Below are 19,919 nucleotides of genomic sequence, written 5' to 3'. Positions count from 1 at the left end.
TCTATGATTTGAAGGAAACCTGGGACACTCCATTCCTAATCTGTTCAGACAGACCAATTGGCAAGTAAACCAAAGGACAGAACTTAGGGCATCTATAGAGTTGCTCAAATTCATTCTACTGATCAAGGAGAAAAAGCAGGCAAAGGAAGTCAGCTTGTGGAAGGAGGACATGGAGAGTACAATTAAAGAAAGACAAATTAAAACATTGTATTTGAAGATAATTTGAAGGAGACTTACCTTTCATAAGTAACAGCTCTAGAATATCTTCATAACCCTTCCATGCAGCAGCATGCACGACAGTGTCTCCCAGTTTATTCTGTGTAAATGCAAATCAAACTCTAAATTTATACTCGTGTATATATTTGAATATCTCATTCTCATGCTCCACCAGTTTCTGCAGAAAATACAATAATCCTACCATCCCGGCAACATTACCAGCATGTTGGAAGTTACCATGGTGCTGCTATTTGGAAACACTGGGAAAATTAGCTCTTCTAAAACAACAAAGTGGAATTACCCAATATCAGCAATTGCTTTTAGACGGGCTATTAAATTAGTGGTAACATTTACATTGTATTACTCATTTTTCCCCCTCCATCGAAATATGTTACAAATTGCGAAGAAAGGCATGAGAGATCAAAGACTGCATAAATCTTCTGTTTAAAAGTATAAACAAAGTCACTGTAAAGGCTTCTCTGTATATCAGGTTTGAAAGATCTGACACTGAAAACTAGAAATGGGCCTCAATTACATCATAGTGATCTTAGGGCTGAATTCTATCCATTCAAAGAGTACATCAATGGCTCTGTTCAGTTTATTCTATGGTCATGAAGTCACATTTCACCTCTGCAAAGATTCCAAAACAAGCGTAAAATGTGATAAAGCATCTTTTCAATCTGACTCTCCTCTCAATTATTCAATTTGCTGTCGAATTGAAAAATTGAGCTGTGCAAGATGCAGTAAGATGTTTGTGGGTCAATTATATAGTTCAACTCCAAAGTATATTCCAAGGAGTTAAAAATCCCTGCAGAAACTGCTGATCTAATCTACTGATCAGAACATTGCATAATATTTCTGATACCCAATTATAAGTCTAGAAATAAGTTAAATCTAATTGTCTTACCTGTTGATTTAATTCAATGTTTGGTTGGGAAAGCAGAATTTTCACTATTCCTAGAATTAAATTAAAAAAGTCAATTTTAAAATCACAATTAGACGAAAACACAGACAAAACCATCATCGGAACTTTCAACTTCAGCCTAAAAGGCTTAATACTGAACAACAGAACCAAGACTTGAATTTGTGCATAAGGGGTACCACTGAGGGAAAGGTACTGCTGAGTTCAGCTATTTAAAACTGTGCAGCTTACTAGCACTGAACAAGAGTAACCTTTCCACTACTTCCCTACCTGGTGCGATCCTATCTTTAGGGTACTGTGTTGTAGGATTAAATAATGCCGAGTGGTTAAGATTTTCCAGACTGAAATTCCAGTTTAACCTCTCCAGGTTCCACTAACATAGAAACATAGGAAATAGGAGGAATAGGCCTGCTCTGCCATTCATGGCAGATATTCTACCTCAATGCCATTTTCCCACACTATCCCCATATCCTTGATGTCTTTACTATCTAGCAATCTAATCAATCTTGGTCTTGAACACACTCAATAGCTAAGGGCGGAATCATCCCAGATTTGCACAAGTGTGGTAGTGGGCAGGAAAAAGAAAGAACGTATTACCCGCTGGCCACAATGGTGGCTTTCCGTGCTGTATCGTCCCATTCCCGGCAGAATCCCTCATTAATTATACATTGACAGGGAACATGCAGGATCGCTGGTGGGCTGGCTCTGATTTGCCGGCCATGCCGTGACCTCAGCACTTCCTCGCTCTGGGTGCCATATTTAAAGCACATGAGGGCACAAGCCTGCTTCATAACTTCTGACGAGGACTGCTCCAGGCAACAGATGGCCCCAACAGCAAAGACAACAGCAGCCCCTTCTCTGGGATGCCTGCCGGATGCAGTAGAATGCTGCCATGATGTCCTCTACCCCTGCTCTGCCTGCAGGAAGTCCACCAGAGTCACCAATCCAGCCTTGGAAGTGGTGGCAGTGGTAGTCTTCGCCATCAGAGCACAAAAGAGATCAGCCATCCAGTGCAGGAAGAGGATGAATGCTCTGATCTATTCCGCCAAGGTAAGTGTACCATCGCATCACTCAACTCTCACACTCAAACCCATCTCATATCCACAGGGATATCACACCTCAACGGACAACACCACTAACTCTCTCACACACCCTCACATCTCCATCAGGCTCAAATCCTCTGGAACTCGTCCTCATCCAGTCAACGGCTCTGCTCACCACACAAACATTCCGTGCAGTGGCATGTGTTCTGCTCACACTCTCTCCACCTGTTTTTGAAGGGCCTACTCCTGCTCCTAGTTTCATGCAGGAGAAGCTGGCTCACAACAGCAGGGAGAGGGGTGGGGGGTTTGAGTGGTCCACATTAGGCCCCTCACTCACTTTGAGGGGTTGCCATCACACTGGCTGGTGAGGACGTGGACCGTGCCTGCGGCAATGGCGAGGTCCACGGTTAACACCCACATGAAGATCCTGCACTACATCATCCCTCTCTCAACGCAACTGTGAGTGCTCTCTCTCCTGCTTTTGACTTCGCTGCCGTGCACTAATTATCACTACTTTGGTTCACAGGGAGCTCTGTCAAGTGGCCAACACCCTAGGCTTCATCCTGTTCCTCACCTCCAACCAAGAGGACACCTTCTCCATTGAACAGCTGGAAATAGGCAGCCTTGAACACACAGCGCTTACCAATGCCCTCAACCAGCACAGAGAGACACACCTTGCTGGGGCCTTGATCCAGAGCTGGCTCAGGTTCACAATCTGGTGGTTACCGCACAGACACTTGTGCGCAGGAGGCAGATTCAGCCGAGCTCCCCGGCACTTAGGGGACTGCTGGGGAAGAGGCATCTGTGAGGTCCGAGTCAGATGATGAGCCTCTGGATTCGGCCTTCCAATTCAACGTGGAGAGTCAGCAGAAGGTGACGGAACATCACACAGAGCTGTTGGAAGCCGTCAACAGAGTGACATGAGTCATAGGAATGCTTCCGCCTGCTCTCTGATGAAGTGGAGCTCATATGTACACGTATGGGGGTCTCCGTGGGAAGGATGGTGGATGCCATGGATACTTTGGTCTAGCAGAATCCGGAGATGTGCACAGACCTGCGGTAGCCATGGGTGAGTTCCTACCGTGGCAACACAAGGGGGAAAACGGGGCACCTGAACATCCCTCCAGGTGGTTGTTCCACTCAAGAAGTCAGGCCAGGGCCTTCGGGGACCTGTAAGGAGGAGGAGTGGCAGCTGGACACCCTGGGTCATCCACTCAGGAATCTCAGAGGCTGGCCTCTCCCTCTGTGTCCTTGTCAGGAAGATATAATAATTCTCAATGTTATTGGAATTTATTGTAAAATAGTGGTATCTGTGTCTGTGTATTTGCATGTGTCTGAGAGACTTAATTGGATTAAAGGCAGCTGGTCTAAAGGCTTTGATGTAAACATGGAGGAAGTTTAGGATATAAGTTGTAAAAGGGTATTTGCATTTTTAAATAAACCAGACTGGATTGTTTTCAAAGGAGGAGTGAAATGTGTCACCTAGCCGGGTGCAGTAACAGTAACAGTGTGCTTACTTTTCCCAAAGATTACTGATAAAATGGGTAATATGCTAAATTTTTATTATCAGAAAGGTAAAGTCCAAAGATATAGTGAAACAATGAGAATTTGTATTCAAAGGGGAAAATATGTATAAAGGAGTGTGTGTGTGTAAGGGTAAGCATTTTAAGATCTAAAGACTATGAAAACCCTTCAGCATCTATGCCTCAAGCTGCTGCCTTCAAAGGCCTGAAGTTAAGAAAACTCACTGAATTCGACTGGTTCAGGGTATCATGTTTCTTTGCCTGGGTCTTTTAAAATCTATGCATCTTACCAGTGCCTTAACGGAAGTGTAACTGGGGGTTAAATTAATTTGGGGATTTAGAAGTTATTATAGTATTAATTTGTAGGCATGTGTATGTACTTAAACGTCATTTTACTTGTTAAGAAATGTTTAAAAACAAAAAAACTGCGGATGCTGGAAATCCAAAACAAAAACAGAATTACCTGGAAAAACTCAGCAGGTCTGGCAGCATCGGCGGAGAAGAAAAGAGTTGACGTTTCGAGTCCTCATGACCCTTCGACAGAACTTGAGTTCGAGTCCCCCTCTGTTTAAGGTACATCTCGTAGGGTAGAGATTGCACCGTAGTAGTAAACTGTTTATTAGTCTGGATTGTTTGATATTGAAACAGGTTCTTGTCCAGGAATTAGAGGCATAGTCATTTCCGTAATACTCGATGCCGATTCCTTGGCATTGGAGTTTGGTCCACTTCTGGTATTCCACCTCCCTCCAAGCCGCGTATCTGTTGATGGGTTTGGGCCTGGACGTTTGGGTGATATCCGTCCATCCCATTGCGATACCAATCTCGTCCGCTTCAATTCCTGCATCAGCACCTCTTGGACCTCCACTATCCTTGAGGGCTTCTTCGATCTCTCTGAGTACTTTGAGGTTCCTCAGGGATTCGATTGTTCTTTTGTTGTCAATTCCGCTGAATTCGAAAGAGGCCTCTATCACCACGTCCGGTGAGCTCTCTAGCGCCTCCAGCTTTCGGATTATGGCGGACGGAATCTGCACTTCGAGCCTCGGCATGCCCAGACCTCCATTCCCGTTGCTGCTGTATAGTAGACCATCCGTCGTGTGTGGCGGAAGGTGTAGTATTTCTTTTGTACCGTTCTTGATAGATTGGTCTAGTTTGACTAGAGTATTCTGTGAGACCTCTGCGAGGATCAGGTGGAAATATATTCGAGGTATCATGTGAGTTTTGAGGATTTCGATCCTCTGGATAGGCCGAAGAGCTGCCTTCTTCAGGTTCTCTATCCACGAATCGATTCTGGACTCGAACTCAAGTTCTGTCGAAGGGTCATGAGGACTCGAAACGTCAACTCTTTTCTTCTCCGCCGATGCTGCCAGACCTGCTGAGTTTTTCCAGGTAATTCTGTTTTTGTTTAAGAAATGTTTAATCTAGTTTTGTAAAAACTTGTAAGACTTGGTGTTCTTATTACCACTGAATTCAAGGCACACACCTTGAAATTTATAAAAATTGGAAAACAAGTTGTGGCAGTTGTTTCAAGTTTCCCTTTGGGATTTGAACAACTCAGCATTTATCATTGGCTGTCCTATAACACTCCCCTTTGCCCATGATCCCCTCAACCTTGTCCTCTGTCCCGTAGAGGGAGCAACTGGCCCACAGAAGGGCAGCCAAGCAAGCCAGGGCCCCTCAAGGCCTCGGCTCTCCGGAAGATGCACACCAAAGTCATCAGAGACAACAGGGCCAACCATTGTACAGGCTGTCTCCACCCCTGCTGCAGATGTCAGGGCAGCACCTAGAAGAAGTGGTAGGCCTAGAAAAGTAAAGAATTTCTGATCACAAGTGGTTGCATGGGTGAACACTTGTCACTTTATAATCTGAAAATATATTCACTTTCACTGAATATGTAATAGTGTCTTTCAGCTTCATTTATATGTTTCACGAGTCCTCCCCCTGCATCCTTCCCACCTCTCAGCAGTTCAGCTGCATGTAGCCAGACCACAAGTGATCCTGGAGAGAGAAATGTGTGTGTGGTGGTGTCTTTTGCAAGCACATTCTCCCACACACACAGAGTTTGAGTTTTCCTCCATCATACTCATCTCAATGGGCAACATTTCCCCCCCCATCTGGGGGGGGGGGGATATGTGTGGGAGGTGGGAGCGGGCACGCCGCCATTTTACGTGGGTGGGCCAATTAAGGCCTGCCCACCGTGACATCCGTCAGGGAGCATGCACGTGAAAGAGTGCACAGATCTCCCTGAGGCAAAGTGTTGCCTCAGGGAGATCGGCTCAGATTTGAAACTTCAAATAAAGATGAGAGAAAAATTGCGTTGCCATGTCCCCTCATGTCCCAACTCATGTGACAGTGTCACATGTCCAAAGCTTTTATTTTGAAATATTCTGAGATTTTTAATCACTCATGAAATCTCGTTCCGCCGGTGGATGAGGTTTCATGCTTTTCTAGAAGCACCCCTCGGCTCACGGCCTGCCCACCAGCCTTAAAGTTGGACGGACAGGTCCATTAATAGTTTCAATTAGTTTTTTAATGGCTTTTAATAGGCTGTTGACAGGTCGGCGGGTGCACAGAGTGCAAATGTCGCGGGGTGATGTCAGGACGCATGCCCGATGTCATCCCGCATCGTTTTACGCGTTGGAGAGAGGGCCCCACCCCCGCTTGCCAAACAGAAGTTTCTGCCCAATGTCTCGAGCATTTTCATTGCTGCCTGCTGGGATAGTTCTGCAGTTGTCCATCTGAACTGACCTGCATCTCTGCCCACCCACTGATCGCACGCCCTTGCAGCACTTGTGCTCGTCCAACATAACGTTCCGCTCACTTTCGATTTGAGAAAATGGTATTCGTCACATTTCTCTTCAGCTTCCGAGTCCTTTCCCCTCCCCCAGTCACTCATGTGCTTACCCCCATCACTGTTGACCTCTTGGCATCATCTTCCACCTCCCCACATCACCTACCAACCAGAACACTAAGAAATCCCACCCCAATCCACATTGTCCTCCCCGACCTCCTCCTTCCCACCCCAGTGTCCGTGTCTGCCTCAGAGTCCCCACCAATCACGCTTTCTGTCCCTTCTACTGCTACCATCACACCCACACCCTCACCCTCCTGGCTCACTCTGCTCCCTCTCATACTCACCATTCTCTCCTACCACACCCACCCTCAGTTTGCTCCTCAGGAGGCAGTCATTGACTCCACAGACCCTTCCCTTGCACGCTCACCTGGACATCCCCCCCTTACCCCCTCTTCCACCCATACTCCTCTCACTTCCCCTCCCAACACCTTTGTTAGCCCCCCCGCCCAACCTCACCCCCTCTAGTATACGTTCCTCTCCCAGTAAAACCCAGACCTTCCTCTCCCACCACCCCCAGTACACCTTCCTCTCCCACTCACAGCTGAACCTTTCACTGCCCACCACCCCACCCCTCCCCCAACCTTCCACCAATCATCTGCAGCAGCCCATGGCCAAGACCGTGATGTTCCAAAGCAGGCCCAAGACATCAATGGAGATCTCCCAACTTCCGAGAGCTGCTTCACGGGGGAGCAATGTTCATGAGAATCCAGCTAGCATGGTGCTGCACGTGTTCATCTATGTCTGGTAGCTGTAAGGCTCCAGCATCTTCTGTTCCTCAGATGTCTGCAATCTGAGCAAGACCCTAATGCTAAGTCCTGACTTCTGCATGTCACACTTGTCCAGAAGTGTTCTGGGCTGGTGTGTTTTCTTATCGACGTAACAATAAATCTCACGTGCACAGACGATCCCGGTTAGCGGGTTGCAAAGAGGGCTCACGCCAGCCCGATGCCAACGGGGCCGGAAAATTCCGGCCTTAGCCTCCACAGCCTTCTAGGGTAGAGAAATCCTAAAAGAGTTATCACCTTCCGAGTGAACAAATTCCTCATCTCAGTCCTAAATGGTCTACCTCTTATTCTGAGACTGTGCGCCCTGGTTTTACACACCACAGCCTGGGGAAACATCCTTTCTGCATACACCTTGGCAAGCCTAGTAAGAATTTAATATGTTTCAATGAGATCACCTGGCATTCTTCTAAACTCTAGAGAATACAGGCCCAGTCTTCTCAATCTCACCTCATAGGACAATCCTGCCAACCCAAGGATCAGTGTGGTGATCCTTCATGGCACTCTTTCTATGGCAAGCATATCCTTCCTTATGTAAGGAGACCAAAGCTACTCAAAACTCCAGGTGCAGACTCACCAAAGCTCTATACAACTGCAGCAAGACATCTTCATTCCTGTAGTCAAATCCTCTTGCACTAAAGGCCAACATACCATTTGCCTTCCTGATTGCTTGCTGCACCTGCATGCCAGCTTTCAGTGACTCATGAAAGAGGACACCCAGGACCCTGTGGACATCAACATTTCCCAATCTCCAAGGAAAACTCTGCATTTCTGTTTGTCCTACCAAAGTGGATAACTTCACATTTTTCCACATTATATTCCATCTGCCATGTGCTTTCCCATTCACTTAGCCTGCCTAAATCCCCTTGAAGCCCCTTTGCATTCTCCTCACACTCTCACCAAGTTTTGTCTCATCTACAAACCTGGAAATAATGTATTTGGTCCCCACATCTAAATCATTGATTATAGATTGTGAATAGCTGGAGCCAAAGCACTGATCCTTACAATATCCCACTAGTCCCAGCCTGTCAACCTGAGAATGACCCATTTATTCCGATGCTTTTTGTCTGTTAACCAATTCATAATCCACGTCAATATATTACTCCCAATTCTATTTGCTCCAATTTTGTTTACCAACCTCTTGGGCAGGATTTTGCCCTTGGCGGTGATGGTCAGGAAGCCGACCACCTCCAGTGATCGGCTCCGCACCATGATTTCACACGGGCAGACCAATCGAGGCCCCCCCTGCATGGATCATGAGCAGCAGTGCTAAGCACTGCCTGTGCGGGCAAGGGGAAGAGGCAGAGCCGGACCTAGTGCGCAGTTCGCACATGCGCGAGAAAGAGCGCTTCAATCTCCCTGAGGCACGGAGCTGCCTTGGAGATTGATGCACTGTGTAAAAAAGAAAAAAGAGAATAAAAATTTAATAAAACATGTCCCCTCAAGTGACCCTGTCGCATGATTTGGGACATGTTTTTAATTAAAAAAAATAAAGGTTTTATTTAATGTTTATTGGCTTTAGGAAACTTCATCCCGCTTGTGGATGAGGGTTCCTAAAAAAATGTAAAGGCCGCTTGGCCTTTTCCTCTGCCCACCAGCTGTTAGGTTGGAACGACATCATAAATTTTTAATTTAATTGGATTGTTAATGGCCTTAATAGGCCTTTTAAACATTGGCAGGCGCGCAGCCGACTCTGGCGCGTGTCCCCCGACAAAGTATCGCGAGACTGTGCGATGACATCAGGACGTACATCCGAAATCATCGCGCGTCATTTTACGTTCGGGCGTGTCAGGCCTGCACACCAAGCGTAATATTCTGCCCCTCGTCTGGGACCTTATTGAAAGCCTTCTGAAGATCCAAATAACCACATCCAATAGCTCCCCCTTATCTATTCTGCTAGTTACATCCTCAAAAAAACACTCCAGCAGATTCGTCAAACAGGATTTCCCTTTCATAAATCCATGCTGACTCTGCCCAGTCCTATCGTTCTTTTCCAAGTATTCAGTTACCGTATGCTTTACGATGGATTCTAGCACTTTCCCTACCACTGATGTCGGGCAAAGAGGTCCGGCAAGCCAGGCTGGCTGGTCAACCGCTCAAGGAGCAGGATTTTCAGGTCGCCGGGCAGGTGCGGCAGGCAGGCCCCATGAGCAGACAGGAAAGGGTCCGCTGCCCACGATCGGCCCCCAGCCCAGCCCCAATTTCACGCTGGCTGGCCTATTGACAGCCGGTGTGAAGGGCGTGCTGAAAGGCTCAGCGCTGCCGGGCTGGGGGCAGGGGGAGGGCGAGAGCAAAAGTCTGTGCGCGCACACTGAAAGCTCCCTGGAGGCAGGGAGCTGAACAACTTTAAACTCAAAAATAAAGACTTTTAAAATCTGGGAAAATAAAAAACATACCCCGACATGGACTCACCATAACATAAGCCAAATAAAAATTCCGCCCAAAAATCTATATTTGTCATCTAATTGTGGAAACCTCATCTCGCCTCTGGATGAGGTTTGCTAAAAAAAAAAATTCGAAAGGCCACCAGGCTGCTTCGCCCGCCTGCCAACCGTAAGGTGGGACGGGCAGGGAGAAATAGCTTTCAATTAATTCATTAAGGGCCTTAAACAGGCCTCTTAATGGTCAGCGGGTGTGTTGCCGACTCTCGTGCACACCTGCTGACCGAAATATTGCGGCAAGTGCACCATGTGGTTGGGAGGTTCGCCCAATGCCATCGGGCGCTATTTTACGCTTAATGGGGCCCGATGCACACCCATCCAAGGGACGTAAAATCCTGTCCAAGATTACGGAAATCTGTCTGGCTCAGGCATAGTGCTATTTAATCTGTTTTTAACGTTAACCTGATTAGTTAAAGCCTATCCAGGAAATAGTTAACGCATTAGCATCTCAACTATTTACCATTTCTAGCCCCCGCACCACATTTTTATAAAATTGCAGTAATATACTACAATCCTGAAGCACAATTTAAAATTATTTTTTCACAAAAGGATTTCAAAAATTAAATCAGCAAAATGCCTGAAAATAACAGAAATATATTTATCTTGCATTCTATGCACCTCATTTTAATGATGTCTCACTGCTAATCTGTCAGCCTGTTTGCCAATTTTTCCGAGCACATCTAGTGAGGTTAGGACGAGTGCCTCTGTGTAGGCTTTCAAGGTGAGCTAAGAAGGTAAAGGGATTGAACCCACAAGGTTATTTATACACTCAAATTGGCTCTAATTTGATTAACTTTCAGTGATGATGTTATATGTATCTACCTGCATTTGTAAATGTGAACATTTAAAAATGTGAACTTCTATTTAAAATATATTGAGCCAGATTATGCCTTTATAGCAGTGAGGCTATCATCGCTTACAGTGATAATGAGGTAAATGAGACAGCAACTTCTGGCATCTAAGACTGTGCAGTTAAATGCAGAAATACAGAAGCTGCTGTCTAAGATAGCTTGCTCCTTCGCAGGGTGCACTGTTGCAGGTCTTGGAGATAGAATGAATTAGTTAGGAATTAATGCAGTGGTTTAAACTTTCCTATTAACTTATTAGTTCCCCATAAAGGTGGCTGAAAAGGTTAGGCCTTAAGAATTCAGTAGTTAGAGAGTAAGGCAGTGGGACAGGCCAGGCCGGAGGATTTGGGGAGGGGGGGGGGGGCCTGACTGCCTTGCTATCCTCCTCCGAGGTGGCAGCATGGCGGGAGATGCTGGTTCCCCAGGACAGGTGGAAGAGGCCATCTCCACATGGCGAAATGTGCCTGGGAGGAGGTGGTGAGCTCCCGCAATGTGGTGCGGTGCACCTGGACCCAGTGTCGCAAGTGCTTCAACGACTTGTTGCAATCTGGCAGAGTACCATGTCAGCATTGGTCATGTAACCCAACAGGTCAGCTTCCCCCCCAACCAAGTCTGAGTGTAAGGGCTGCATTGAGTCATTGACGGCATTTGTCCTTTGCTGGGTGGGCCAGCAGATACTGCCCATCCTGAGGTCAGCCTGAGAGGGCAATGAAGCGATGTGTGTTGCCCCTGCAGCATGTGTTACACTGAGTCCCACAATACTGGTTTGGGGGCAACCAGGAGGAGCTGCACCTAGGCTCTGTGTTAGAACTCCAGGACATGTCCAAGTCAGGGTGATGCCGTGCTGGGAGGGGAGCTTCAAGGTTGCGTGGCAACGAACCATCTGCTACCCTCTGCGCTACACGCTCCACATGCTTGTGCCTCCTTGCTACGGAAGGATATACCGTGTGGTGCCTATTGTGATGTAGGCAGCATGTGGCCAAGGTGGGGCTGGGGTGGCGGGAGCAGGCCTAACATCTTTGTGAGAGTGTTCAGCAGCAGCGGGGTAAAGAAGCTCTGGAGCCCTGATATGTCCCACTCTGGTTGGAGGTGGGCCGTGCACAACAAGAGTCCATGTGCAATTTTCTCTAATCTATGCTCGTCTCTCATTTACCAGCAGAAGAACGCTTACAACGTGGTAAAGCGTACGAGGACTGGCGGTGGCCAGGCACAGATCGCCATTCTTAGCTACTTCAAGCAGGAGGCCCAGGATCTGGAGAGGTGCCATGCACCAAGGTCCTCTGGTGTCGGTGAGGCTGGGGTGCCACGGCCGGGTATTTATGCCCAGTGAGGTCAGCATTGTTCTCCTAACAGCCATCGCACTGCTGAACGTTAATTGTTTTAATTCTACAACAGGGCTTGACCATTGGTTATGGGACGATGAGAGCATAATGATCAAGGGGACAGGGATACATTTTGACACTGTCTCCACGTTAACTGATCCACTGTCCTTGTTCTTCCTTACAGCATCATCGAGCAGGGCCGGGAGAGGGAGCAGCAGAGGCCCCCCTCTCACATCTGAGGAGCCTGAAGTCTCACCAGCATCACACCATTTCTGCCAGGCAGGCACCAGCGCAGATACTATCACCTCAGTGGGAATCTGAACATCAGCTATTGTCCCGGGGCACAGCGGTGAGGGAACTTCACAGTCGCTAGAGGAGCTGGCAGAGACAAAGTGCCCACGGCACCAGCAGTCAGACCGCAGGGGACCTGGCACATGCTCAGTCGGTGCCTGAGGATGTGCCTCTGGAATCGTCCGCGGTGCAGCAGGTGCAGGAAATGCGGCCGGGTGTGCGGCAGCACCTTGGGGAGATACATGAGGCTATGCTTGGCTTGGTTTCCATGGTGGAGGAGTCCACGCGGACCATCGCTGAAGCAATGAGCCACACGCCCAAGCGCCATGTGTCCTCCATGGAGAGAGTGGCCACTCCTGTGGAGAATCTCCTCCAGGAGACCCGTCAGGCTTCCTGGGGATGTGCTCTGACCAGCAAGCCCCCACATCGGCATTGACCTCAGCTGGTCAGTGCCAGTGTGGGAGATGGTTTGGGCATCAACTTTCCCAGCTCAGTGCCCATCCATTCACAGTGAGCAGGGCAGTATGAAGCAACCTCATGTTGGCGCAGCAGCTACCTGGCATCTGTGGGCAGCTCTCAGGGTGCTCCGGATAAGGGCGGCAGTCCTTCCACCCCTCTGTCAGTGACCATAGCATCCAGTGAGGCTGCGACGACTGGGGAGATGCCAGCTGTGGAACTGGCAGCTCCCTCCCAGGTGGGGCCAGCACTAGCTCATTGGGCCATAGGACGACTGCCAAGGTCATCGAGGCCAACAGGACAGCAGAGTGAGCAGGCTGTCTCAGATGCCACTCTGAGCGATGGGGTAGCACCAAGACGTAGCACCCAGAAACGAAAACATAAGGCACCTTAGGCACACCACGGGTTTTTCACTGGTGCTTTTGTGTTGGTCCGAGATGAGGTCCTTATGATTTGTTTGGTTTGACAACACTATTCTCTTTTTTTTTTGGTTTGCTTGACAGAATAAATTCAGATATGTCACCATGGCTGAGGGTGCCTCTTTTGTTCTGCATGTGTATGGTTTCCAAAACTATAATGAGTGCTTGGTTAGACAATCAGCTTTATTAACAAGGCCTTTAGTGACAGTTCCAAATCTGGCAGATTTTTCACTTAGGTGTCGAGTATTGAGCCGACAGCCCAGGCTTGTCCTGGTGGTCCATCTGTAGTGTGCTAGCTGAAGGCTCGTTGGTTCCCGGGTGTCCCTGCTTCCCAGGAGTATGCCCGGGTCAGCGTCTACCCTCTCATCATTTCCCTGTGCGTGCTCATCCTCGGACTCACTGCTGGACTCATCGTGTGCAGCCGCAGCCAGTGCACCGACGTCTTCATCGTCCACTGCATCCCCCCTCTTTCCAGCGCAAGATTGTGGAGAGCGCAGCATGCAACCACTATCACTGGATCACAATCTGGGGGCTACTGGAGTGTGCCCCGAGCGATCCGGGCTTCGGAAGTGCATCTTGAGAAGACCAATGGCTCTCTCCACCACAGCCCTTGTGAAAGCGTGGCACTATTGTACCGCTGCTCACCTTCTGTTCTTGGATGGTGGAGAGGCATCATGAGCCACCTTCTGCGGGGATAGCCCTTGTCATCCAGCAGCCATCCATCAAATCGGGATGGAGCACTGAAGAGCCCTGGAACCTGGGAGTGTCTGAGGATGTAGGTGTTGTGGGAGCTGCCTGGGTACCTTGCACAGACTTGCAGAATCTGCAACCTGTGATCATACACTATCTGCACGTTCATGGAATGGAAGCCCTTCCTGTTGACGAAGGCACCGGGCTCACCAGCTGGCACCTTGATGGCCACATGTGTACAGTCTATAGCACCATGGATGCGGGGGAAGCCAGCAATGGCCGTGAAGCCTCTGGCTCGCTGTGTCTGGCTTGCCTGGGCCCAACGGTAGTGAATGAAGGTCAATGCCCGTCTGAACAGAGCGTCTGTAACCTGCGTGTGCACAGCTGATTGGGAGACACCACAAAGATCACCCACTGACCCCTGGAAGGAGCCAGAGGCATAGAGGTTGAGGGCAGCTGTGACCTTTAGAGCCACTGGCATGGGGTGTCTGCCCACACAGTTAGCGGAGATCTCAGGCCCAATCATCTGACATTTATAGTTGACTGTCTCCCTTGAGATGTGGAGCCTCCTTCGGCACTGCACCTCAGTCATATTGAGGTAGCTGCTTCGCCACCTGCATACCTTGGCAGCAGGATAGTGGCATCTTCTGTGGCCCCTTCCACCATGGACTACCTCTTGGCCCTGCGCCCCTTGTGCCTGCACCTGTCCTCCCAAAGGTGGCTCCCCTGGAGACTGAATTGTGCACTCCTGGCCTCCTCCCCCTTCTAGCCCTCCCTTCCTCCTCAGGGGAGCTGTCTCCAATGGACAGTTCAGCTTCCATTCCCAGGCTAAGGGAAGGCTTCCTGAAACCTGCAGGCCCAGAAAACCTTACTGCGGAGTGCTGAGCTGAATGTTAAGAGTCCAGAAAACGCAGCTGGTGTGTGTTTTGAAGCACTGCAGATCACACAGGCAAGTTTCAAAAACTTTCAGAAATAAATGCTTGACTGTGCACACTCGCGACCCCACTGAGCCCTCTTATCCAGCCCATGTATGAGGTTAATACAAATGTGTCCTACCCGCCTGCCCATTGCGCCCATGCGCCGAGCCAAAGGTCGTACGGGTGCTGAAAAATCGGCGCCTCAAGGGCCTTAACCTGCCCGTTAATTAATGGCGGGTACATATCAGGAATCATTGCATGCCCGCCCAGTGAAATATCATGGTGTGCGACGACATTGGGAAGCTTGCCTGATGTCACCGCGCGTCATTTTACACATGTCCCTGCACGTCAAAGGGAAAAATTCAGCCAGGTGACTACATTTACTGCATATGTGTTTTTAAAAATAAATCCTTGCTCATTATTAATGTCATCTTACTTATCTTATTAAGTTCACAGAATTCAGTCTGACAACTGCACTAATCGATTTGAACAGGGTAGGTTCATCAATCCCTCCAAAACAGTAACTGTAGTTTTGTGAATTTTAATAAAGGAAAGCTGCTTATTAAACAGACATCTAACTTAATTGAATAAAAGCAAAATACTGCAGATGCTGGAAATCTGAAACAAAAACAAAAATAGCTGGAAAAACTCAGCAAGTCTGACAGCATCTGCGGAGAGGAACACAGTTGACATTTCAAGTCCATATGACTCTTCATCAGAACTTCATCAGTTCTGTTGAAGAGTCATACGGACTGAAATGTCAACTGTGTTCCTCTCGGCAGATGCTGTCAGACCTGCTGAGTTTTTCCAGCTATTTTTGTTTTTGCAACTTAATTGAATGACTTGCTTCTTCCTCAAGCAAACTGTCCAGCAACCAACTGAACAGTCAGTATAATATCCTGTTAAGTTAATCTGGGATTTAAACCTGTGAATTAAACTTTTAACCTCTCATGTACTATGACAGAATTAAATACATCAGTACCAAGCTAAATCTTAAGACTAAAATGCATAATTTTTGTAAGAGCTGCTTGTCCCTAAATTTGAGCTAAGAGCCTATTAAGCTAATAAATATATTTCTTCAGAGGAGTTTAATGCTGCATATGGATGACAGCTCTTATAATCCTACCAGAACACTGTATACTCACAGATTTATTCAACAAATGGTCTGGTATCAGAGGCAGCATATATATTGAGGTGACATTTCTTAAACTATTTCATCCATACTTAATTATTGCAATTAAAACAAAACTCTGTTGATCTATTTTTCTAATCTCTATTGCAATTTCAAGAATGAATGTAAGAAATGTTAATGTGTCATCTATTCATATCTTTCAGGATGTCCCAAATGAATTACTATCAAAATGAAATCACTTACTTAAGGTGAATGTGACAACCATTTTGCAAACTGCACAATCCCACAAATAATGGAATGATGATTAACTATTATTATCGGTGGTGTTGGCTGAAGGGAAGAAGTTTCCTTAATCCTAAATAGCTTCATATTTTGTTTGTATAATACCCTTAATTAAACAACTCAAAAATGCTTAAAAATATAGCCTACAACATGCAAAGCAATGAAGGCAGACAGATAAACAATTTGACCCAAATGTGTTTTTTGCTCAGTAACAAAGGTATTTTTTTTTTAAAAATGCAACGGCAAACCCTGAACAGGCCTTAAAAATTAAAAACAATGTAACAATGGGGAGGATTTTCTGTTCATCAGGCGGGCAGTGCCCAACCTGACCGAGTGTAAAATGACACCGATTTTTTGGCCAGCAGGCGTGGGCCAGATTCAGCAGCGTGCCCACTGACAATTAAAAGGCCTATTAATTCCAGTAAAAGGGTAATTGAACGAAATTCTTTGCTGCCTGTCCAACCTTGTGGTTGGCGGGCAGGCAAAAGGGCCAAGCGCCCTTTGCATTTTTTAGGAAACCTCATCCAAGAACGGGATGAGGTTTCCAGCAGCAAATAAGAACAAAATAAAAAATTTTAAACGTTCCCCTGCGCATGTATGAGGGTGCGCGCTGGAAAATCTGAGGCAAAGAGCTGCCTCAGGGCGATGAACAGTGTGAAACATTAAAAATAAAGATTCCTATGTTATAAAACACGTTATGAGGGGACCAGCATGAAATTGCGGTCCGGGCCCAACCATGGGCAGCCTGACGAGACCAAAATCCTCCCCGATGTTTATATAATTCTGAACCTTTCTTAGGCAGCTAGAGAGCCTTACCCATGTGTCCTCCATGACATGCCCAATACAGAGCTGTGTTTCCAGCTTTGTCGAGAGCGTTCACTGCAACTCTGTTGTCTAAACATTCTTTCAGCCAGCTTTCATTCCCTGAAAAATTTAAGTGCCAGCATGAGTAGAGCCTTTTTTTTAAAAAAAAATCTCATCAGTCTTAACAGTGAATATAGAACGCAATAAATCAGCCAGCAGTTTGAGAGAAGGTGTATTCTATATCCTCTCAGCTACAGAAAAATTGCAAAATCGAAAGTTAATCTGCCTAAATGAATAAAACATTTTAACTGGCAAGAGTTTTGTTGAAAATCTGTTTGGCCAGAGCAAAGGAACTGACCAATAAGTCTGATGACCATCCGCCTCCTTCGATTAGGCTATATCTGATGCTGTATTTCACTTGAGTAGATTTTGCGTTAACTTCACTTAACGACAAATGAAACTCCAGGGAGAGGGAGGAAGATTGGAAAAAGCAAGCGTGATAGGGATTCAACAGTTAGGATAATGCACAGGCATTTCTGTGACTGCAAGCGTGGTTGCCTCCTTGTGCCACGGAAGGGCTGGAAGGGTGAACAATCAAAGGTCCACTTCCATATTGGTGCCAATGACATAGGCAGAAAGAAGAATGAGGTTCTGGAGGAGATTTTAGGGAGCTAGAGAGGACACTAATAAGTAGAACCTCAAAGGTAGTACTTCTGGCGCAACACGCTAATGAGTACAGAGATGGGAAGATGGAGCAGATGAGTGTGCAGAGAGAGGGTTTTATATTCTGAGGACAATGGGGCTGGTTCTGGGGAAGGTGGAGCTTGTAGAGGCCAGACAAGTTGCACCTCAATACAACCGTAACCAATGTGCTCATGGGGGTGGTTCGCTCATGCTTTGGAGAGGGTTTAGACTATCTTAGCAGGGGAATGGGAATACAAAGTAGCCAGACCTGTGGGAACATATGGATGGAGGAAAGATCCCTCCACTGGGTTGGCTGTGGCTGTAAATGCTTTTACACAGCCCTCTTTCCATTGAGCTGGTGACCTCTGAACACAGCGGGGGTGGGGGGGGGGCATTGTGACACTGGCAAAATGCCGGCAAAACCATAAAATAGCCCCTAAATAGGGTTTAACTATGTTAAATGGCTCTGTGGAGCGGTCAGCTGGTCCACTTCCCAGGCAGCCTCTTTGAAAGCTTCCTGGCAGCGGAAATGCATTAGACAGCAGTCCTAATATAGCTTCCCTTATTTTCCCAATACACCCAAATCAGCCCAAAAAGTGTCTAGGAAAGATTGAAAAGGAAAGGTAGGAGGGATGACTGTATTGACCAAGGAGAATATTGTAGTGCTGGAGGGAGAGATGTCCCGGAGGGGTCAAAGACAGAATCTGCTTGGTTCGTGTTAAGAAGCAAGAAAAGTGCCCTTACACTACTGGGTTTATTCTATAAGACATCAACTAGTGGGAAAGATATAGAGGAGCAAGAACTATAAAGTAGTCATAAGGGGGGATTTCAAATTTCCTAACACAGGGATAGCAATAGTTTAAAAGGCAGAGACCAGGAGATGTTCCTCAAGTTTATTCAGGAAATTTTTCTGGATAGTGCGTTACTGGCTCAACATGAACATCGCTGGATCATTAGTGTCATTCGAAGAACATTTAAGCAACAGTGATCATAGTATCATAAGTTGAAGTTAGATGTGGAAAAGGACACTCTAGAGTAAAACTGCTTAATTGGAGGAAAGCCAATTTCAGGTGGGGTGAGAATGGATCTGTCCAAGGTAAACTGGAATCAAAGATTGGCAGGCAAAACTGTAACAGCACAATGGGCCACCTTTAAAGAGAAGTTGGCTGGGGTATAGTTGAGGTACATTCCATGAGGGGCAAAGGTAGGGCAGCCAAAGCCAGAGCCCTAGAACCTTGAAAGAGTTGGCAGGTAAGATGAAACAGGAAAAGGGTGTGTACAACAGATGTCAGACTCATAACACAAATGAGAACCAGGCTTATGTATTGAAAGTTCAGAGGGGAAGTGAAAAGGAAATACAAGAGACGGAATGTCTAAGAGAATGGCAGCTAACATGGAAGGGAATACAAACATATTCTATAGGCATATAAATAGTAAAAAGGATAGAAACAGGAGGTATAAGCCCAATTGGGTCCAAAAAGGGGATCTACACATGGAAACAAAGGGCTTGGCTGAAGTAATAAATGAGTACTTTGCATTGGTCTTTACCAAGAAAGATGCTGCCAAAGTCATAGTGAAAAAGGATATAGTTGAGATACTGGGTGGGATAAAAATTTATAGAGGAATCATTAGAAAATTTGGCTGTGCTTAAAGCACCATGACTGATAGGATGTGTCCGAGGAGGCTAAAGGAAATGCTACAACCAGGCGAGAAAGGGTGAAATGACTACGCTATTCTCCTACTCCTCATTTGACCATAACAGGGTTTGTTTTTCTTTTTAATAATTTAGAGAGGATGAGCTTTGGCAATTCTGTAAATGTCCCATTATTAACACGTTAAAGTTGTAGAGAATTACTCACTCAGGTTTCCTTAGGTTAAACAAAGAATGAGGTAAGTTTACTGAAACTATTCCAGAGCTAAAAAAGAAAAACATGACACCATTCATATGTCACACACATTCATCTGGGCCCACACACACACAAGTACAGATGGCAAAGTGAGAGGATAGGCTTATAGGGGTTTTACAGTCCATGGAAGAAAAAAAATGGAGTATAGGTTTAGCTGTCCCTGATTGGTCTCGAAGTGTTGACTCACATTGCAACCATTTAGCTTAGCTATTCCCCTGAATACAGTTGTACGGAGCAGATTTCCATGTTTTAAAAGATCATGGTTCGCAGTTTTCTTTTCAAAGTGGACATTTAAACTGGACAGAGAGAGAGAGAGAGAGGAAGAGAGAGAGAGAGAGAGAGAAAGAGAGAGAAAGAGAAAGAGGGGAAGGGAGAGAGAGAGAGAGAGA

At 46.7% G+C, this 19,919-nt stretch overlaps 1 protein-coding gene across 2 annotated transcripts in view; it reads right to left on the bottom strand.

Annotated features, from left to right (window-relative positions):
- The window catches only part of ostf1 (osteoclast stimulating factor 1), a 103,576-nt gene that overhangs the window by 30,096 nt on the left and 53,561 nt on the right, over positions 1-19,919 (bottom strand). For both annotated transcript variants that reach the window (XM_041186492.1, XM_041186491.1), the window contains exons 6-8: positions 16,952-17,059; positions 1,124-1,173; positions 238-316 (exon numbers count right to left, since the gene is read on the bottom strand). In XM_041186492.1, coding sequence (XP_041042426.1) covers positions 238-316; positions 1,124-1,173; positions 16,952-17,059 — 237 coding nt within the window. The remainder of the gene's footprint in view (positions 1-237; positions 317-1,123; positions 1,174-16,951; positions 17,060-19,919) is intronic.

Source organism: Carcharodon carcharias, chromosome 4, assembly GCF_017639515.1.
Source record: "Carcharodon carcharias isolate sCarCar2 chromosome 4, sCarCar2.pri, whole genome shotgun sequence".
Taxonomy (NCBI): Eukaryota; Metazoa; Chordata; class Chondrichthyes; order Lamniformes; family Lamnidae; genus Carcharodon; species Carcharodon carcharias.
The sequence above is the reverse complement of the archived record's forward strand: the minus strand, read 5'-3'. Positions and strand labels throughout refer to the sequence as shown.